The 20,770-nt window shown below is 47.1% G+C and overlaps 2 protein-coding genes across 2 annotated transcripts; both read right to left on the reverse strand.

The window, feature by feature from the left end:
• Positions 1-145: 145 nt before the first annotated feature.
• Positions 146-8,474, reverse strand: ELP6 (elongator acetyltransferase complex subunit 6). Its single transcript, XM_083380069.1, has 7 exons — positions 8,019-8,474; positions 5,990-6,068; positions 5,434-5,504; positions 3,419-3,546; positions 2,286-2,481; positions 1,268-1,414; positions 146-323 (listed from the first exon to the last, which is right to left on the reverse strand). Exons 1-7 carry the CDS (start codon positions 8,070-8,072, stop codon positions 192-194), a joined length of 807 nt encoding a protein of 268 aa, XP_083236195.1. The 5' UTR covers positions 8,073-8,474; the 3' UTR covers positions 146-191.
• Positions 8,475-14,338: 5,864 nt separating this feature from the next.
• Positions 14,339-20,488, reverse strand: CSPG5 (chondroitin sulfate proteoglycan 5; the record flags this gene model as incomplete). The annotated part of the gene is made up of 4 exons (XM_083380070.1): positions 14,339-15,497; positions 17,953-18,000; positions 20,169-20,276; positions 20,474-20,488. 4 exons carry the CDS (start codon positions 20,486-20,488, stop codon positions 15,333-15,335), a joined length of 336 nt encoding a protein of 111 aa, XP_083236196.1. The 3' UTR covers positions 14,339-15,332.
• Between the last annotated feature and the right edge of the window lie 282 nt (positions 20,489-20,770).

Genomic DNA, 20,770 nt, shown 5'->3' on the forward strand with positions numbered 1-20,770 from the left:
TCCGGCCCGGAATGAGCCGGATCCCAGGTCGGTAAGCCCCCCCCCCCGCTCCCTAACCGTAACCCCGCCGAACCGGATCAAAATCGGATCCGCTGGGATCGCAGATCCAGATTCCTCCTGGATACCATCAGGCGTCTTTCTGGATCGGCCCCACGCACGCACACACACATACACACATACACACACACACGTCACAGCACGGCGGGCGACATCCCTCGGGCGAAAAAGGCGACGTTCCGATCCAGGATCTTATACTGGTAAAGCCGCCGGCGCAGGTCCTCGGTGCCGCCGGATTGCCGGGAATCCTTTTCCAGGATGGTCAGCTGCGGCAAGTTGAGAGAGAGAGAGATCCTGTTGAGTTCGAGATCCTCGGAGAGACGGAAGGAGGGAGGGGAAAATAAGAGATGGAAGGAACGAAAAAGAGAAGAAGGAAGGGAGGGAGGGGAAAACAAGAGATGGAAGGAACGATAAAGAGAAGAAGGAAGGGAGGGAGGAAAGGAAGGAAGGAAGCAAATACGAGGAAGGAAGGAAGTGAAGGAAAGACCCGGATAGAAGGGAGGAAGAAAGGAAAGATAGGGAAGCAAGGAAGGAAGCGCTGGGAAGAAAGGGAGGAAGGAAGGAAGGAAGGAAGGAAACACAGGGAAAGAAGAGAGGGAGGAAGGGAGGGAGGGAGGATAGGAAGGAGGGAAGAAGGAAGGGAGGGAGGAAAGGAAGGAAGGAAGGAAACAGGGAAAGAAGAGAGGGAGGGAGGAAGTTAGGGAAGAAGGAAGGGATGGAGGGAGGAAGGGAGGAAAGAAAGGAAGGAAGAGAACGAGGGAGGAAGGAAGGAAGGAAGGAAGGAAGGAAGGAAGGAAGGAATAAGGGACCGGAAAGGAAGGAAGGAAGGAAAGACAGGGAAGGGAGGGAGCGAGGAAGGAAGTTAGGGAAGGAAGTTAGGGAAGAAGGAAGGAATGAAGGGAGGGAGGGAGGAAAGCGGAAGGAAGGAAGGGATGGAGGAAGGGAGAGAGGGAGGGAGGAAGGAAATACAGAGGAAAAAAGGGAAGAGGAGGGAGGGAGGGAGGAAAGACAGGAAAGGAAGGAAGAAGAGTAGGAGGCCGGAAGGAAGGAAGGAGCGATGAAAAGGGGATGGTGGGAAGGGAGGAAAGAAGAGGGAGGGAGGAAGGAAGGAAAGATGAAAAGGGATGGGAAGGAAGAGAAGGCGGGCGGGAGGGAGGAAAGACAGAAAGAAGGAGAGAAGGAAGGAAGGAAGGAAGGAAGGAAGGATCACCTGGCCGTGGACCTCCTGGCAGGGGCCCGTGGGCAGACCTTCGGCCCAGAGGAGGCAGGTGGCGTGATGGCGAAGGGCCTTCACCAACGTCTCGTTCTCGTCGTCCTCCGAATCTTCCCGACTCTGCACCGCGAAAACCAGGTTCCCCTAAAAAAAAAAAAAAACCACAAACCACAATTCCTTCTTTCGTTCCCCTTTCCACAATACAGGTTCGTCCTCGGACGTATGACCGCCCTCCCCTGGAGCCCCAAACGGCCCCCGCAAAGCGAGACTGACGGTCAAGTCAGCTTTCGACCCCCGTCGGACAACCTTCCGGGCCACCGTGGGTAAGGGGATCCCTTTGGCAGTTCGCCGAACGACCCGGTCGTTAAGCGAATCTCGCTCTCCCCGTCGACTCGGCTTGAGCGTCATCGATCCGAGTCGGTTTGCCGAGCCTCTGGATTTTGATCACGGGGCCCCGGGACACCGCGACCACCGTAAATACGAGTCGGTTCCCACGTGTCTGAATTTTGGTCACGTGATCTCAGGACGCTGCGACCGTCATAAATACGAGTCGGTTCCCAAGCGTCTGAATGTTGATTGCGTGATTCCAGGACGCTGCGACCGTCGTAAATAGGAACCAGTTGCCGAGCGATTGAATTTTGATCACACGACCACGGTTGTAACTGTGAACAACAGTCCACGACGGAGCCCAACATTTCTGAAGTGAGTTTTGCCCCACTGAACGACCTTCCTTGCCACCGTTCTTGAGTGAATCATTGTGGTTAAATTAGTCAGACTGTCGTTAAGTGAATCTGACCTTCGCTCATCAGGAGGTCGCCAAAATGGGGATCGCGTGAACCCAGGACACGGCAACCATCATCAATACGAGTCCGTCTGCCAAGAACTGTGAATTTCGATCACATGACCCCCAGGGAGGCAACAACAGTTGTATGTGTGGAAAAAAATGATCGTCAGTCCCTTTTCTCCAACTGCCGTTGTAACGAAACAAACCGCCGCAACTGGGGTCGAGAGTTACCTTCAATTCGGCGTTCACAGTCACCCGGCAATAATGGACGAAGTTCAGAAGGTCCACCAGTCGCACCCCGAGACTCAAGAGGACACCGAGATCATCCACGATGAGAACAGGGAACTTCCACCGATGTCCACCAGCTGGAGGATTCACGGATGTCCGGACAAAGTCATAAAGACATTTCAGATCCGAGCCATCTCCGCTGCAAACGAGAGATGGAGAGTTTACATCGACGATGGGAAACAGCCCGAGTCTGAGTCGTCAACGTATCCATCTCACAATGCCCCGTTTAGTGACCGCTCAAAGTCAAAACGGCACGAAAAGAAGTCACTTGTGATCATTTTTATCCGTACGGCCGTCGCCGCGACGCCGCAGTCACCAAGTCGAAATTCAAAGGCATGGCAACTGATTCGTACTTACGATAGTCACAGTGTTCCGGGGTCAGTTGATCCCCTTTTGCGACCGTCTGAAAAGCAGGAAGCCAGATTCACTTAACGACCGTGCGACTGGCTTCACAGCCACAGGGATTCGCTCAAGAAATATAGCAAGACAGGTCGTAACGTGGGGCAAAATTCACTTGACGACTGCCTTCCTTAGCACAAGATTTGGGGCTCAATTTTTGGTTGTTAAATCAAGGACTATGTGTACAACTCCTGCTTCGTGACAGGAATTTTGGACTCCGTTTTGGTCACAAAACGAGGACAAGATACATGCGCGTAACATGACCAAAACGATTGGATTTATCCCCTATCCAGGTCGCCTTGCACTTACGATCACAACGGAGCCCCAAACTTCCGTTGTTAACTGAGACATGCATTAAGTTTATTTTGCCTCATTTCACGACCTTTCTCCTCAGCAGTTCCTAAGTGAATCACTGCAGTTGTTACATTAGTGACATGGTTGTGAAGAGAATCTGGCTTCCTGCAAAAGGGGATCACGTGACCTCGGGATGCTGTGACCGTCGTAAAGACGAGTTGGTTGCCAACCCTCGGAATTTTAATCCTGTCACCCCGGGATGCTGCGATGGTCATAAAGTGTGAAAAACAGTCCTAACTCCCTTTTTGGAACAGTCCCTAAACGAACTCTCGTAGGTCAAGGATTACTTCTATCCCATGGGAAGAAAAAAAACGTTAGGATACCTGATAAATTGGAAAGGGTTGGGGTCCTCGGATTCTTGACCGTCGCTGAACAGAACCTGGTTAGCCGATTTCAGACCTTCGAAGAAAACCAGCTGATTCTGTTCCTTGGCGGTGAGGAGATTGACTCCCTAAAATGAAGGAAAACAGAATATATATATATATATATATATATATATATATATATATATATATATATATATATATGTATGTATGTATGTATATATGTATATATGTATATATATATATATATATGTGTGTGTGTGTCTGTGTGTGTGTGTAAATTGTAAATATATGAGCTGTCACCGGTGTGACTACTGCCTGTTCGATGGCCTTCAGGATAGGCTGAAACAGGAAATAAAGATTTGTCCCATGTTTGGGGCCTAGCAAGGTAATCTAAATAGTTAACAAGCATTTGACATATATATATATGGCTGCGTGGGAGAACCGCAATGTTGTAAGTGCGAGGACTTCAGTCAGAAGCGTCTTTTTACAGCGCCATCCTAACTTTGGAACAGTTGTAAAACGGATGGTCATAAACTGGAGGACTAGCTGTATTTCCCCATTTATTTCCCAATCACGCCCCGTTGCGCTCTAGATGCCTCGGGCCAATTAAGTCCAGGTGGACTTCAATTCCCAGAATTCCTCAGCCAACGTGTGTGTGGACTTCAGTTCCCAGAATTCCCCAGACACGAGCTTCAGTTCCCAGAATTCCCCAGACACGAGCAGACTTCAACTGCCAGAATTTCCCCAGCCAATGCGAGTTTTTTTCCCCCCAATCTTGTTTTAATTTTTGATAAGGACATAGATAGATAGATAGATAGATAGATAGATAGATAGATAGATAGATAGATAGATAGAGATAGACCAATTAGATAGATAGATGTAGAGATGATAGATGGATAGAAAGATGATATAATGATAGATAGAGATAGATAGATAGATAGATAGATGATAGATAATGATAGAGATGATAGATTAGATGGATAGATATAGAGATGATAGAGATAGATAGATAGATAGATAGATAGATAGATATAGACCAATAGATAGAGACATAGAGAGACATAGATAGATAGATAGATATAGACCAATAGATAGAGACATAGAGAGACATAGATAGATAGATAGATAGATAGATAGATAGATAGATATAGAATGATAGATAAATATAGATAGATAGATGATAGATAGATAGATAGATAGATGATAGATAATGATAGAGATGATAGATTAGATGGATAGATATAGAGATGATAGATAGAGATAGATAGATAGATAGATAGATAGATAGATAGATAGATAGATAGATAGATAGATATAGACCAATAGATAGAGACATAGAGAGACATAGATAGATAGATAGATAGATAGATAGATAGATAGATAGATAGATAGATATAGAGATATAGAGATGATAGATGGATAGAAAGATATAGAGATGATGATACATTTATGAATGGATAGTATAGATATAGAAATGGATAGAAAGATAGAAAGATGATAGAGACACAGATAGAGATGATAGAGAGATATAGAGAGATGATATAGAATGATAGAAAGAGATATAGAGATAGATAGATATAGAATGAGAGGTAGATCGATATAGATAGAAATGATATAGAGATGATGGATAGAAAGGTAGATAGATAGATAGATAGATAGATAGATAGACAGACAGACAGACAGACAGACAGACAGACAGACAGACAGACAGACGGATGATATAGACAGACAAGACAGACAAAGATAGACAGACAGACAGACATAAAAACGGATGGTCGTTAAGTTCGAGGACTAGCTGTATGCCCCATTTCCCAACTACACACCGTCTTGGTCTAGATGCCTTGGGCCAATTAAGCCAGGTGGACTTCAATTCCCAGAATTCCCCAGCCAGCAGTGCTGGGCGTTGAAGCCCACCAAGTTTAAAGTTGCCAAGGCTTGAGCAACTCTGAACCGTCGTTAAGTTGAGGACTCCCTGCATTTTAAGCGAGGCAAATAAAATCCACCCGGCTTACCAGCTTTTGAGCCACAAAGGAGTAATGGCTGAAGGACTGCACCAAGGCCAAGAAGCAGACTTTGCAGCCGGCTGCGGAAAGAAAGAAAAAAAAAGAGAGATCTTACGCTGAGTCCTCGACTTACGACTTACGCAGAACGATGTTGCTAAACGGAAGCATTTCTTCCCTGAGTTTTGCCCCCTTGCACGACTTTTCTCGCCGCAGTTCTTGAGCGAACCCCTGCCGTCCTTCATTTAGTCACCACACGGTCGTTAAACGAATCTGGCTTCCCCACGGCTGGTCAGGCGGTCACTTTTCTTTCAGGGCTGTTGCAATGGGCCCCAAACAAACGGTCATAAGTCGAGGACTGCCTATGTCACAATTAAAATCTACCAAACCTTTTGAAACTTTAAAAAAAAAAAACCCGGAAAAACGGTCTGAAGTCACCGTTTTTCACTGCCGTCGTCACTAAGAGAAGCTGTGTGAGTCGAGGACCACCTGCACCAAGTTTTAATTCCGGAGAACAGGTGAACGATGTCGCAGATGGGTTTCGGAGTCCTTCTTTCCCCCCGCTTACCTCTGAGGTAGAAGGAGAGAAAATGGTGGACGAGGAAGCCGGCGTCCGTCCTGGTGGCACAAAGCAGCGTCAATGCGCTCTAAAAATTAAATAACAGAGATTTATTTGTATATATATATGTTTGTGTGTATGTGTGTGTGTGTGTATAGAAGGTGAAGTTAGTAAAAAAAACGATGAACTTTGGGATATAAGAGAAAATTCTTTATTGCTGGGCTTTCATCAACTAGCTGTTGATACACACACACACGTACATATATATGTATAAGTATATGTATATGTGTGTATTGTGTTTATATATATGTGTGTATATATATGTGTATGTATATGTATGTGTATGTATGTATATACTGTATATATTTATGTGTATTGTGTGTGTATATATATATATATATATATATGTGTGTGTGTGTGTGTATGTGTGTGCATGTGTTTGTACGTGTGTGTGTGTGTGTATTAACAAACAAACGAGAGAGGGAGAGAGAGAGAAATGATATAGATAGATGTCATGTAGATAGATATAGATCAGGGGTGTCAAACTGCTGGCCCACGGGCCGGATGCATCATAGTGAAAGCACGCCCACCGTATTCCCGGCAATGGCAAAACAAGTCACGATACATTGTGACACGTCTTGGGACGTTGCGCGTTTGACACCCCTGATATAGATGATAGAGAAATAGATATAGATAGATAGATTGATATAGATTAGATATAGATGACAGAGATAGATAGATGGAAAGATATAGATAGATGTAGGTAGAGAAAGATGAGATAGATGGATGGATGGATGGATGGATAGATAGATAGATATAGATAGATATAGATAGAGAGAGAGGAAAGAGATAGATGATAGGTAGATAGAGAGAGAGAGAGAGAGACAGACAGACAGACAGATAGATAAAGAGAGGAAAGAGATAGATGATAGATAGATAGATAGATAGATAGAGAGGAAAGAGATAGATGATAGATAGATAGATAGAGGTGACATGATGGATGATAGATGATAATAGATAGATGATAGATATCGAAGGAGAAGGGATAGATAGATAGATAGATAAATAGATAGATAGATAGATAAAGAGAGAAGAAAGAGATAGATGATGATAGATGATAGATAGATAGATAGATAGATAGATAGATAGATAGATAGATAGATAGATAGATAGATAGAGGTGACATGATGGATGATAGATGATAATAGATGATAGATATCGCAGGAGAGAAAGGATAGAGAGAGAGAGAGAGAGAGAGGAAAGAGATAGATGATAGATAGATAGATAGATAGATAGATAGATAGATAGATAGATAGATAAAGAGAGGAAAGAGATAGATGATAGATAGACAGACGACAGATGGACAGACAGACAGACAGACAGATAGATATGACATGATGGATGATAGATGATAATATAGATGATAGATAGCTAGACAGACGTAATATAGATATATTGAAAGCTATAATAAATACAAAATAATGTAAAATAAAAATAAAAAATAAATAAAAAATAAGGCCTAAGGTTAAAAAATACAGTAACAAAACATAATCAAAACAAAATACATAATCCAAGGCAACAAAACATAAAAAAATCACATAAAACCGAAGTAAAGTCTATAATAAAACCTGGTTTGTGAAAATAGAAGATGAAAAATTAAATTCTACTGTATGAAATCCGGGGGGGTGAGGGGGGCTGAAGAAGCAAAGAGTTGCACTACAATGCTCATCCTCCCCTGCCAGCTCAGCCAGAGAGTCTCAGGCAAGGGGTGATCCCAGTTTATCACTTCCACACACACAAACACAAACACACAAACACACACCAATCAATGCAGGCTTGCCAAAGGAATCCTGGGGTTTTTTTTGAGCAAGGCCAAGGGGGCAAACCGGGAAAGGACTACAGCTCCCGGCATGCCTCGCTCCCAAAACCAAGGCGCGCAAGGCCTCTTGGGAAGGGAGAGGAGCGGCACCGGCTCGTCGGGTCTGGCGCGGCGACGGGACCCGAGAGGGGCCAAGCCGCGCCGTTACGCGTTGCTCACCCGCTCCGGCTGCTCCACGGAGACGCCGAGCAGTTCGTTCAGGGCCACGAACATGCCGCCGGGCAGAGGCGGTCGCCCTCTCCGCACCCGCCAGAGGAATCTCGTTCAGCCGAGCGTGCTTGCGTGCGTGCGTGCGAACGACGGCGGGAGGCTGCGGCCTACTCGGGGGGCCTCGGTACGCATGCGCGCTGTTTGGCGCGGCGCCGTTTGCCCGGCTGCGTTTGACACTTGTTCGCGGCGCCCTCTGCCGGCCAAGATAGCGGCACTGCAGCTTGGGAGCAAAAAAGTTCCCAGGCTTGGGGGGGGGGGTTAAATTCGATCCTTTCATTATTTAATTGAATGAAAGATTACATTTATCTGTCGTCGCTTTTGTGCTGTGTTTTGTTCTCAGGTTATTTGTCTGAAATGGTATAGAGTTTCCTGCCTTAAAAGGGGGTTGGACTAGATGACCTCCAAGGTCCCTTTCAACTATTTATTATTAGTATTTATTATTATTATTATTATTATTATTATTATTATTATTATTATTATTATTATTATTATTATTATTATTATTATTAATATTATTATTAATATTATTATTATTAATATTAATTATTATTAATATTAATTATTATTATTATTATTATTATTATTAATTGTTATTGTTGTTATTGTTATTGTTGTTGTTATTGTTATTATTTATTTTATTATTATTATTATTACTGCTAAGCTTGTAAGCCGCCCTGAGTCTTCGGAGAAGGGCGGGATATAAATGGAATTAAATAAAAAAATAAAAATTATTATTATTATTATTATTGTTATTATTATTATTATTATTATTATTAGCTGCCCGCGGAGCTTAGGACTGCCCCCGACCTCCGTTCATTCCACCAGAACCTGAAGACCTGGCTCTTCGAGCTCTCTGGCCCAGGCTGAGAATTTTTTAATTTTAAATTTTAACTGGGTTTTTATTTTTTTTCTCAGGGTTTCATTTAATCTTTTTAAATTTGTTTTTAACTTTTGTATTGATTTTCTTTTAAATATCCTGTAAATATCCTGTACTGCTAAGCTTGTAAGCCGCCCTGAGTCTTCGGAGAATGGCGGGATATAAATGGAATTAAAATAAAATAAAAAAAATAAAAAAACCGCCCTGAGTCCTTCGGGAAAGGGCGGTATATAAATCTAAATAAAAAATAAATAAATAAATTATTATTATTGTTGTTGTTGTTGGTTCTTGTTAGTGTTATTGTTATTATTTGTTATTGTTATTTGTTATTATTTGTTATTATTATTTATTATTTGTTGTTATCAGTGCTTTTTTTGTAAAAAGAAAAAGGTGCCGGAACTCACACATGTCATACAACCCGCCTTGCCTACCCTACAAGGTTCCATCCAAAAAAGGTGCCGGAACTCCGTTCTGAGCGTTCTATGAGAAAAAAAAGCCCTGGTTGTTATTGTTATTGTTGTTATTGTTATCATCTAATTGTTTTTATTCTATTATTAACTCATTGTTATTGTTATTGTTGTTATTATTTGTTGCGTTGGCAAACAGCCTGCTTAAACTTGTGTCTCCGGACTCCCAAGTCAGAAATCGGACGCATGAATGAACAGATAAAGAGTGCTTACTACAAGCCCCATCGTCCCCAGGCGGCGTGGGAATGGGGGAGCTGAAGACACATTTGGAGGGCAACCAGCCACCTGTCTTTTCCCCTGATCAAAAATTGCTCCGGTGCCTGGGATGTAGCTAGGCGTCAAGCACCATGGTTACAGGCAGTTCTCGACTTCCGGCGGATCGCTTAGTGGCCGTTCAAAGTTGCGTTGGCACCGAAAGGCCTTGAGGAAACTGTGACTTGCGACCCGTTTTCCAGCTATGACCTTGGCAGCATCCCCAATGATCAAAATTTGGATGGCTGGGCAGCTGATTCATAATTATGACGGTCACAACGTCCCGGGCTCACGGGATTAAAATTCAGATGCTTGGCAACCGACTCGTATTTAGGACGGTCGCAGCATCTCTTCTATTCTATTCTGTTTTCTATTATTCCATTCCATTCTATATTCCATTTTTTCCTATCCTATCCTATTATTCTATTCTACATTCCATTCCATTCTCTTTTGTTCTATTATTCCAATCCATTCTGTATTCCATTCCATTCCATTCTATCCTATCCTATCCCTTATTCTATTCTCTATTCTATTCTATTTTCTGTTCTATTATTCCATTCCGTTCTATATTCCATTCTATCCTAGCCTATCCTATTATATTCTATACTATTCTTTATTCCATTCTATATTCTATTCCATTCTATTCTATCCTATCCTATCCCTTATTCTATTCTATTCTATTCTATTTTCTGTTCTATTATTGCATTCCATTTTATATTCCATTCTATCCTATCCTATTACTCTATTATATTCTATATTCCATTCCATTCTGTTTTGTTCTATTATTTCATTCTATATTCTATTCCATTCTCTTCTATCCTATCCTATCCCTTATTCTATTCTACTCTACTCTGTTCCCTATTCTATTCCTTATTCTATTCTATTCTCTATTATTTTATTTAAATTTTTTATTCTGTCCTCACCTATCCCATCCCATCCCCTTCCATTCCATTCTGTTCTATTCTATTCTATTATTCCATTCCATTCTATATTCTATTCTATTCCTTATTCTACTCTATTCTATTCTATTCTATTCTCTTTTCTATTATTCCATTCCATTCTATATTCCATTCTATTCTATTCCTTATTCTGTTCTATTCTATTCTATTCTATTCTATTCTATTCTATTCTATTCTCTGTTCTATTATTCTATTCTATTCTATATTATTCCTATTCTATTCCATTCCATTCTATTCTATTCTATTATTCCATTCCATTCTATATTCCATTCTATTCCATTCCTTATTCTATTCTGTTCTATTCTATTCTATTCTATTCTATTCTCTGTTCTATTATTCTATTCTATTCTATTCTATTCTATATTATTCCTATTCTATTCCATTCCATTCTATTCTATTATTCCATTCCATTCTATATTCTATTCTATTCTATTCTATTCTATTCTATTCTATTCTATTCTATTCTATTCTATTCTATTCTATTCTATTCTCTGTTCTATTATTCTATTCTATTCTATATTATTCCTATTATATTCCATTCCATTCTATTCTATTCTATTATTCCATTCCATTCTATATTCCATTCTATTCCATTCCTTATTCTATTCTGTTCTATTCTATTCTATTCTATTCTCTGTTCTATTATTCTATTCTATTCTATTCTATATTATTCCTATTCTATTCCATTCCATTCTATTCTATTCTATTATTCCATTCCATTCTATATTCTATTCTATTCTATTCCCTATTCTATTCTATTCCATTCCATTCCATTCCATTCCATTCCATTCCATTCCATTCCATTCTATATTCTATTCTACTCTACTCTACTCTATTCTATTCTATTCTCTGTTCTATTATTCCATTCTATATTCTAGTCCCGTGGTGGCGAACCTATGGCACGCGTGCCACAGGTGGCACGCAGAGCCCTCTCTTTGGGCACGCGTGCCGTCGCCCCAGTCCTGAGCCTTCAGATGGGTTTTTTTTAAAAAAAACTTTTCGCTTTAGCCCTCTGCCGCCGTCTGCAAAAAAAAAAGGTTCAATCAATCAACTTCGACTTCTCGCGGCGGGGGGGGCGGGGGGAAAAGTTCTCGCCAAGTTAGACTTGACGGCTTGAACTTTTTACTCCCACCTGGTCTGCCGTGATCACCGTGGCCACGGCCACCCAACGGGCCACGCCCATCCGGCACCTAAGTAGGGTTTTGGGGTTCCAGTTTGGGGGGTCTCTTAAAAGGTTCGCCGTCTCTTCTGTTCGGTTCTGTACTGAACCTCGTCTCATCTCATCTCTTTCTCGTTCTGTTCTTCTGTTTCTCTACTATTCTATTCCGCTCCGTTCCGTTCGGTTACCGAGGTTGACCAAAGAACCGCCGTGAAACCCAACCGAACTGGAACGGCTCTTTCTTACTTCGCCCGAGAGACTAGCGAAATCGTCTCGCAAAATGGCTGGCTAATTCGAATTGGACCGGGCTCCAGGGACAAAGCAAAGTGGCTTCTGCCCACCGGAGAGCCTGTTTTTCCGGGGACGTCAACTCCCACGGTCCTGAAGACGGGATTTGGGAGGAGCTGACATCCGCCACGGCTGAAGGCCAACCGTTTTTTTAGAGCAGTCGCCAGCAAAAACCATCTCACCGAAATCGGCCCTTTCGGGTCATGCTGTTCCCGAGCTAGCCAGAAGGGGGAGCCGGTGGCATATATATTTCGCTTCCTTCCAGAAGGGCCCTGGCAGGTCAAAGCAGAGTACGGCAGCCATGATAACTCTTATTTATGACCGTTTCCTTAGCAACTTTTCAAAGTCATGACGGACCTACCTGGGCTACGAGCCAGATTCAAAGGTCTGACATTGCCTGGGGGGGGGGGGGAACGGTCATGTGATTTTGCCAGCCCGCATGCTTTTAAGAGGGGAGGACTTCTGCTCCCAGAATCCCCCAGCCGGCATGCTTTACAACGGATGGACTTCCACTCCCAGAATCCCCCAGCCGGCAAGCTTTAAGAGGGGAGGACTTCCGCTCCCAGAATCCCCTAGCCAACCATCCTTTAAGGGGGGAGTACTTCCACTGCCAGAATCCCCCAGCCAGCCGTGCTTTAAGAGGGGGGGACTTCCACTCCCAGAATCCTCCAGCCGGCAAGCTTTAAGAGGGGAGGACTTCCCTTCCCAGAATCCCCCAGCCAGCCATGCTTTAAGAGGGGGGGGGGACTTCCATTCCCAGAATCTTCCAGCCGGCAAGCTTTAAGAGGGGAGGATTTAAGAGGGGTGGATTTCCATTCCCAGAATCCCCCAGCTGGCAAGCTTTAAGAGGGGAGGACCTCCACTCCCAGAATCCCCTAGCCAACCATCCTTTAAGGGGGGAGGACTTCCACTCCCAGAATCCCCCAGCCAGCCATGCTTTAAGAGGGGGGGACTTCCACTCCCAGAATCCTCCAGCCGGCAAGCTTTAAGAGGGGAGGACTTCCCTTCCCAGAATCCCCCAGCCAGCCATGCTTTAAGAGGGGGGGGGACTTCCATTCCCAGAATCTTCCAGCCGGCAAGCTTTAAGAGGGGAGGATTTAAGAGGGGTGGATTTCCATTCCCAGAATCCCCCAGCTGGCAAGCTTTAAGAGGGGAGGACCTCCACTCCCAGAATCCCCTAGCCAACCATCCTTTAAGGGGGGAGGACTTCCACTCCCAGAATCCCCCAGCCAGCCATGCTTTAAGAGGGGGGGACTTCCACTCCCAGAATCCTCCAGCCGGCAAGCTTTAAGAGGGGAGGACTTCCCTTCCCAGAATCCCCCAGCCAGCCATGCTTTAAGAGGGGGGGGACTTCCATTCCCAGAATCTTCCAGCCGGCAAGCTTTAAGAGGGGAGGATTTAAGAGGGGTGGATTTCCATTCCCAGAATCCCCCAGCTGGCAAGCTTTAAGAGGGGAGGACCTCCACTCCCAGAATCCCCTAGCCAACCATCCTTTAAGGGGGGAGGACTTCCACTCCCAGAATCCCCCAGCCAGCCGTGCTTTAAGAGGGGGGGACTTCCACTCCCAGAATCCTCCAGCCGGCAAGCTTTAAGAGGGGAGGACTTCCCTTCCCAGAATCCCCCAGCCAGCCATGCTTTAAGAGGGGGGGGGGACTTCCATTCCCAGAATCTTCCAGCCGGCAAGCTTTAAGAGGGGAGGATTTAAGAGGGGTGGATTTCCATTCCCAGAATCCCCCAGCTGGCAAGCTTTAAGAGGGGAGGACCTCCACTCCCAGAATCCCCTAGCCAACCATCCTTTAAGGGGGGAGGACTTCCACTCCCAGAATCCCCCAGCCAGCCATGCTTTAAGAGGGGGGGACTTCCACTCCCAGAATCCTCCAGCCGGCAAGCTTTAAGAGGGGAGGACTTCCACTCCCAGAATCCCCCAGCCAGCCATGCTTTAAGAGGGGGGGACTTCCACTCCCAGAATCCCCCAGCCGGCAAGCTTTAAGAGGGGGGACTTCCACTCCCAGAATCCCCCAGCTAGCCATGCTTTAAGAGGGGGGGACTTCCACTCCCAGAATCCTCCAGCCGGCAAGCTTTAAGAGGGGAGGACTTCCACTCCCAGAATCTCCCAGCCAGCCATGCAGGGGGGGACTTCCACTCCCAGAATCCTCCAGCCGGCAAGCTTTAAGAGGGGAGGACTTCCCTTCCCAGAATCCCCCAGCCGGCATGCTTTAAGATGGATGGAGGTCAACTCCCAGAATCCTCCAGCCAACCATGTTTTAAGAGGAGAGGACTTCAAGTCCCAGAAGTTCATGCTCAGTGGGGAATTCTGGGGAGCTGAAGTCTCCCCAACCTAATGTCCCTGTGTCCATTCCACGTTTTCCTCTTAAAAAAAAAACCGCAATTCATTATTTTGTTGTTGTTTTTTTTAAATTTTTCCTTCGTTTTCATCCCCTTCCTGGGCTCAACTTCAAGAAAAATTTTAAAAAACCTTTCTCACCACCTCCGTCTGCCATCCGTTCGCCCCCCACCGCCCCCCCGCCCCGATTTCACGGCAGGAAGACATCGAAGCCACGGCATCCCTTTAAAAAAAAGTTTATTATTTATTATTGTCCTCGTTATGATCTCGAGAGCTTCTCGCTTTTTTTTTCCCCCCCACGTTTTTAAAACCGGTTTCTCCAAAAAAAATAAAAAAATAAAAAAAATATATATAAAGGCCGGGTGAAGTACAAATTAAAAAAACGAAACCAAACAAGAAGTCGGGAGAGTCGCGGCAAAGGGTTAGAAATCGCAGCGGTGGGGGGGGCACGTGGGGGGGGGACAAAAGGCAATATATACAGACAGGGAACAGACTCCAAAAAAAAAAATCAGCGCACACCATTCATTAGGGAGGGAGGGAAGGAACGGACGCTGCCGGAATCGTTGTCGAGCCGTTATTTTTTTTTCTTTATTACCTTTCCTTTCCTTTATTCCGTACCGAATACATCAAAGCATGCGATGAAGGGGGGGGGAGGAAAACAAAAAAAAAACCAAAATGAAACCAACAAAAAAAAAGCTAACGAAGACCCCCGATCCAAAATAAAAAATAAAATAAAATAAAATAAAATAAAATAAAAATTGCGCTCCGGATGACGGGACGTGGCTTTCGTGCAATCTTTTCAATTTTGCTTTTTTCTTCCCTTTTATTTCCTCTCTCCCCCCCCACCCCGCACCGCCCGCCCGCCCGCCCGTCCCCCGTGGCGTCGTCTTTCAGCTCCGGCCCCCTTTCCTCGACCTTCATGTCAGGTTGTTCTGCAAACAGTTCGCTTCCGGATCGTCGGGATGGCCCGTTTTCCGGTTATCCAGCTTGGGCGAGGTGGAATTTTGAATGTTAAACGCTTCTTCGTCTTTGAGGCAGGATTTCAAGGGGTCCGGGAGCTTGTGGGGGGCGCCGGGATCGTCCTAAATGGATGGAAGGATTTGGGGTGGGGGTGGGGGTTGTCAGGAAGCAAGAGAGAAAAAGAGAGGTTCGTCCCGGGTGTCGTCGGAATGAATCGGGGAGAGACGAATGCGATTGCCATACTGGGGACTCGCCCATTCCCACCAACCGGGAGTCAACCTCAGCAACTTACAAGGATGTCTGGACTTCAACTCCCAGAATTCCTCATAACAGCGGGGGAATGCTGGGAGTTGACGTCCGCCCGTTTTCAAGTTGGGAAGGTGGAGAAACTCAGCTTAGAAGAACGCCCACCCTGCCATTGCCACATGCCTAGACCTCAACTCCCAGCATTCTCCAGGCCAACTGAGGAATTCTGGGAGATGAAGTCCGCCCATTTTCAAATTGCCGAGATGGGAGAAACACCGCCCTAGCTCTATTTCCTCCAAAAAGCAGGCTCCAATTAGCTTAATGCCTTCGGTACAGTTTGTCCTCGACTTGCAACGATTCGTTTAGTGACCGTTCAAAATTACAATGGTGCTGAAAACAAGTGACTTATGACCCCTTTTTCACACTTACGACCATTGCAGCATCCCCGTGGTCACCTGGTCAAAATTCAGACGCTTGACGACTGACTCATATTTATGACGGTCGCAGTGTCCCCGGTGTGTGTGTGTGTGTGTGTGTGTGACGCGATCCCCTTTTGCGACCTGACGAGCAGCGCCAACGGGGCAAGCCCAATTCACTTGACAACGGTGTGACTAATTGAACATCTGCCGCCGTTCGCTTAACGACGGTGGCCAGAGCGGTCGTAGAATGGGGCTAAGGCTCCCTTTAACAACCATCTTGCTGAGCGATGGCAATTTGGGGGCTGCGTTGCGTTCGCAAGTCGAGGACCGCCCGTAGATGATCTTCTCCCCAGGGCGGATTTGTAACCCGCTCAAACGCTCCATCCGTTGCAGGTTGGTGACTTAGCTACTTCCCCGAGGCCCGCTTCGGTGGACGTCGGGAAGGGAAAAAAAAAAAGCAAAGGAGGAGAGATGAACTGCCTAAGATTAAACCAACATGTGAAAGCAGGCCTCGGCAGAGTTCAAATGGCGAAAAATCGTACGGAGGCTCGGGTGGGTCTCTCCTTTTGACGCTGAAAAAACGGGGCCTCGGAGGGCAAACGAGCAAACTCATTGCAACTCCTGAAAGTGGCGCCATTTCCACACACACCCACCCCGGGGAAGGACAGAGCTGCTTTCAAAAGATGCCAGCTACTGGGCTTCAATGTGCCTTTTTTTTTTTTTGCAACTGAAGCCGTGCACAGCCTTAGGATTGTGGTTGTGAATCTGCCCATGCGTTGAGCTATTCCTTGGACCCATCTCGGCCCTTCCTGCCTCTCTCTGCCTCGCCTCTTTTCTCCTCCATTTCCTACTTCCTTTCCTCCCTCTTGTCTCCTTCTCTTCGTTTCTCTCCTCTCCTCTCCCCTCCTCTCTTCTCCATTCCTCCATCCCTCCTCCTCCTCCTCATTTCCCTCCTCTCCGTTCATCTCCCGTCCTCTCCATTCCTCCATCGCTCCTCTCTCCTCTTCAGTTCTTACTTTCTTTCCTCCCTCTCCTCCTCTCCCCTCTTTCTTCCCCCTCTCCTCTCCCCCTCCATTTCCTCCTCTCCTTCATTCCTTCCTACTTCCCTCTGTCTCCTCTCCTTCCATCCTCCCTCCCTTGCTCCCTCCATTCCTGTCCTACTTTCTTTCCTATTTTTCCTCTCCGCTCCCCTTCCCTCTCTTCTCCTCTTCCGCTCCACTTCCCTCTCCTCTCATTTTCTCTCCTCTCCTCCCCTCCCCCTTCTCTCTCCTCTTCTTCCCTCTCCTCCCCTCTTTTCTCCTCTCCCCTCCTCTTTTCTCCTCCTCTCTTCCCCATTTCCTTCCCCTCCCCTCCCTTCTGTTCTTTTCTTCTTCCCTCCCCTCTCTCCTCCTCCTCTCCCCTTCCCTCCTCTCCTCTTTTTCCCCCTCTCTTCTCCTCCCTTCCCGCCATCGCCCTCCTCCACCCACTCCCAATTTCCCCGTCGACGCTGGTGCCAAGGACCCCTGACCACCCACCACAAACAAACAAGCTCAAAACTCAGATGGAGGATGGAAGACGAGCAGACAGGGGGGAGAAGACGACACGTGGACCCCAAGCCCCAAGGGGAAAAATGAGGGGGTGGGTAGACTCGAAAGGGGTGGACAGTAGTAGGAGTAGGAGATTAGTAACCCTTTCCTCCAAGCATCGACCACACCCAGCGAGGGTCAGGAGGCCCTCGGGATGCTCTAGCGACGTTCTCTCAAAACCACCTCTCTGTCACGTGTTTAGAATTCAGTTCCCAGAATCCCCCCCATCCAGCACGGACTTTGCTGGTCATTCTGGGGGGGGGCAAAGTCCACAGGTCGGACGGAGGCTCTCGGGGGTGGTGGGAGGGCACATACCTCCTACGGTGGGGTACGTACCTCCTACGTACCTCCTCGTACCTCCTACGGTGGGGCCTGAACGTCTCCGAGAAGCCCAGCTAGTGGGGCAGGAGAGGGAGAGATGGGCAACATGGGACCAAACCCAGAGGAGGTTCTGGAGAGACCCCCATTTCAGAGGCCCTTACTGGTCAGAAGTGGGTGTCCCCCTCCCCAACATCCGGTGAGACCCTAGCTAGGGTAATATATTTATTTATAATAAATTTATAATAAATAAATAATAAATAAAATGCAGGAGGACTCAAACGGATTCAACCCCACAGTCTTCCTTCCTTGGCATTCGCTTTCAAGGTAGACACCACCACAATTCTACCTGGTGGGGTGGGGGTGCGGAGGGGGACAGGCCAAACAGCCCCTAGGAAGACACGTGGGCCTTTCTGGATCCTCCACCTCTTGATCCTCTCCCTCAATCTAGTGCGGGGTCCCTAAGACAGGAAGCTCTGCGGCTGCAAGAGGAATTCAACCGGTGCAATTGCCAAGGCGGTCGAGGATTTCCCCCTCGGAGCGAGAATCCTAAGCAGGCTTCATGGGAGCTCGGCAGAAATTCACCCGGTGCAATTGCCAAGGCGGTCGAGGATTGCCCCCTCGGAGCGAGAATCCTAAGCAGGCTTCATGGGAGCTCGGCAGAAATTCACCCGGTGCAATTGCCAAGGCGGTCGAGGATTGCCCCCTCAGAGCGAGAATCCTAAGCAGGCTTTGTGGGAGCTCGGCAGAAATTCAGTGGGATGCTGTTGGGGTGGGCCCAGTTTCCTCCCCTAAAAGCCCATCAAGAAAGAGGGCGCTACGCGCTGAAGGTAGGGTGCAACTGGTATTAAGGCCCAACGGGAGGAGGAAAGATCTCCAGCGCAGGAAGAAGAGCCGAGGAGAAGACGAGCAAAGTGAGCGAAAGAGAGGCCGAGAAAAAGAGCGACTCGCTCCTTCCGCTCGGGCCAGATGGGGAGGCTGGGAAAACTGGGGAAGGGGAAAAAAAAAGGATGGACATCTTCACATCAGGCAGACGGAAGTGGTACAGCGCACCAGCAGACGGTGTTGCCGTACCACCGCCTTCCGCAAGCTTCGAAGAATCGTTTGGGGCAATCGGTGGGGGAGGGAGAGCGCGTTGCCGCGTTACTCGCCGGCTGACTTCATGCAGGGACCCATCAGCTGGCAGGGATGGGAATCGCCCTCAGGAAAGGCAGGCTCCGGACCGCTGACCCAGCCAGCCAACAACCTACCAGGGGTGTCGTAGAGCTCGGTGCAAAAAAGGAATGGCTGAGATACTGCAATTGAACATACTCTGGATTGATTGGTTTCTTTCTCTCTTTATTTTGAGGTGATCGCACTCTGGAACGGGGTGCTCCCCAAGATCGAAATGCCGCCTCCCCGCCCCCCGTTTGATAGAAGGGAATATTTGTAAGTCCGGGGTGAACTGTGGGGTTCCTGGGTGGTCTCTGAGGTGGTGGTTTTCTTGCGGACGTTTCCTGACCCAACTAGGGAACATCATCAGTGCTAGAAGGGAGGAGGAGGAGGAGGAGGAGGAGGAGGAGGAGGAAGGACTGTGGGGTCCTGGGTGCTCTCTGAGCTGGGTGGTTTCCTTGCAGACATCTCATGACCCAACTAGGTGATATCATCAGTGCTAGAAGGAAGAAAGGTTTGGAGACAAAGAGAAAGAGAGAGACAGAGGGAGGGAGGAGGAGGAGGAAGAGGAAGAGGAGGAGGAGGAGGAGGAGGAGGAGGAGGAGGAGGAGGACTGTAGGTCCTTGGGTTTCTCTGAGCTGGGTGGTTCCCTTGCAGACGCTTCATGACCCAACTAGGGAAAGTCATCAGTGCTGGAAGGGAGGAGGAGGAGGAGGAGGAGGAGGAGGAGGAGGAGGAGGAGGAGGAGGAGGAGGAGGAGGAAGGACTGTATACTCCATGGTGCTGTCTAAGCCGGGTGGTTTTTGTTGCAGACACTTCATGACCCAACTAGGGAACATCGTCAGTGCCACCAAACTCAGAGAACACCAAGGACCCCACAGTCCTTCTTCCTCGCTTGTCTCCTCCTTCTCCTCTTACTCCTCCTCCTCCTCCTCCTCCTCCTCCTCCTCCTCCTCCTCCTCCTCCTCCTCCTCCTCCTCTTCACAACCCTTCTCCCTTCTAATACTGATGCTGTTATCTAGCTGGCTCCTGAAAGGTCTGCAGGTAAACAACCAAGCTCAGAGAGCACCAAAGACCCCACAGTCCTTCCTTCCTCCTCCTCCTCCTCCTCCTCCTCCTCCTCCTCCTCCTCCTCCTCCTCCTCCTCCTCCTCTTCACAACACTTCTCCCTTCTAATACTGATGCCGTTATCTAGCTGGTCCTAGAAACGTCTGCAGGCAAACAGGCCCAGCTCAGGTACCATCCGCCAGTCATTCTCCCCCAGTTTTTGCCGTTTCTCCTCCCCGTCTCATTGTCGTCTAGTTGTCTAGTTGTTCATTTGTACTTGTGAGCCCCCCCCAGACCGTTAAAATCCGAGCGGCATCCAAATGAAATCAATCAAACGATAAAACAAAGCACAGCCGGCCTTTCCATCGTACCGCAGCCCTCTTGCGTTTGTTTGTGGGGTTTTTTTGGGACCGGACTCGATTATTGGCAACCCAGATGGGTCCGCTGGAGGGGGCAGCCTCCCAGGGGCGGTCCGGGAGAAGCAAACAGCAGCAGCCAAGCCAAGCATGCTTGGGAGGGGGGAGACGGGACGTGTGGGGGGGGGAGACGGAGGGGGGAAGAAGGGGGAGGGGGAACGGCGGGAGGCATGCCGAAGGACGGGAGAGGCGAAGAAGACACGTTACCTGACATATAATGTTATCATAGTAA

The sequence above is a fragment of the Vipera ursinii genome, assembly GCF_947247035.1.
Source record: "Vipera ursinii genome assembly, contig: SUPER_Z_unloc_3, whole genome shotgun sequence".
NCBI classification, from domain to species: Eukaryota; Metazoa; Chordata; class Lepidosauria; order Squamata; family Viperidae; genus Vipera; species Vipera ursinii.

What these genes read in the sequence shown, in the direction of transcription:
- ELP6 (XM_083380069.1), bottom strand. Translation starts at nt 8,072, where the DNA reads ATGTTCGTGGCCCTGAACGAACTGCTCGGCGTCTCCGTGGAGCAGCCG. An exon ending in TCTCTCCTTCTACCTCAGAG is followed by an intron (nt 5,505 to 5,989) that starts GTAAGCGGGGGG and finishes TTCTTTCCGCAG; the next exon opens with CCGGCTGCAAAGTCTGCTTC. An exon ending in CTGTGAACGCCGAATTGAAG is followed by an intron (nt 1,415 to 2,285) that starts GTAACTCTCGAC and finishes TTTTTTTTTTAG; the next exon opens with GGGAACCTGGTTTTCGCGGT.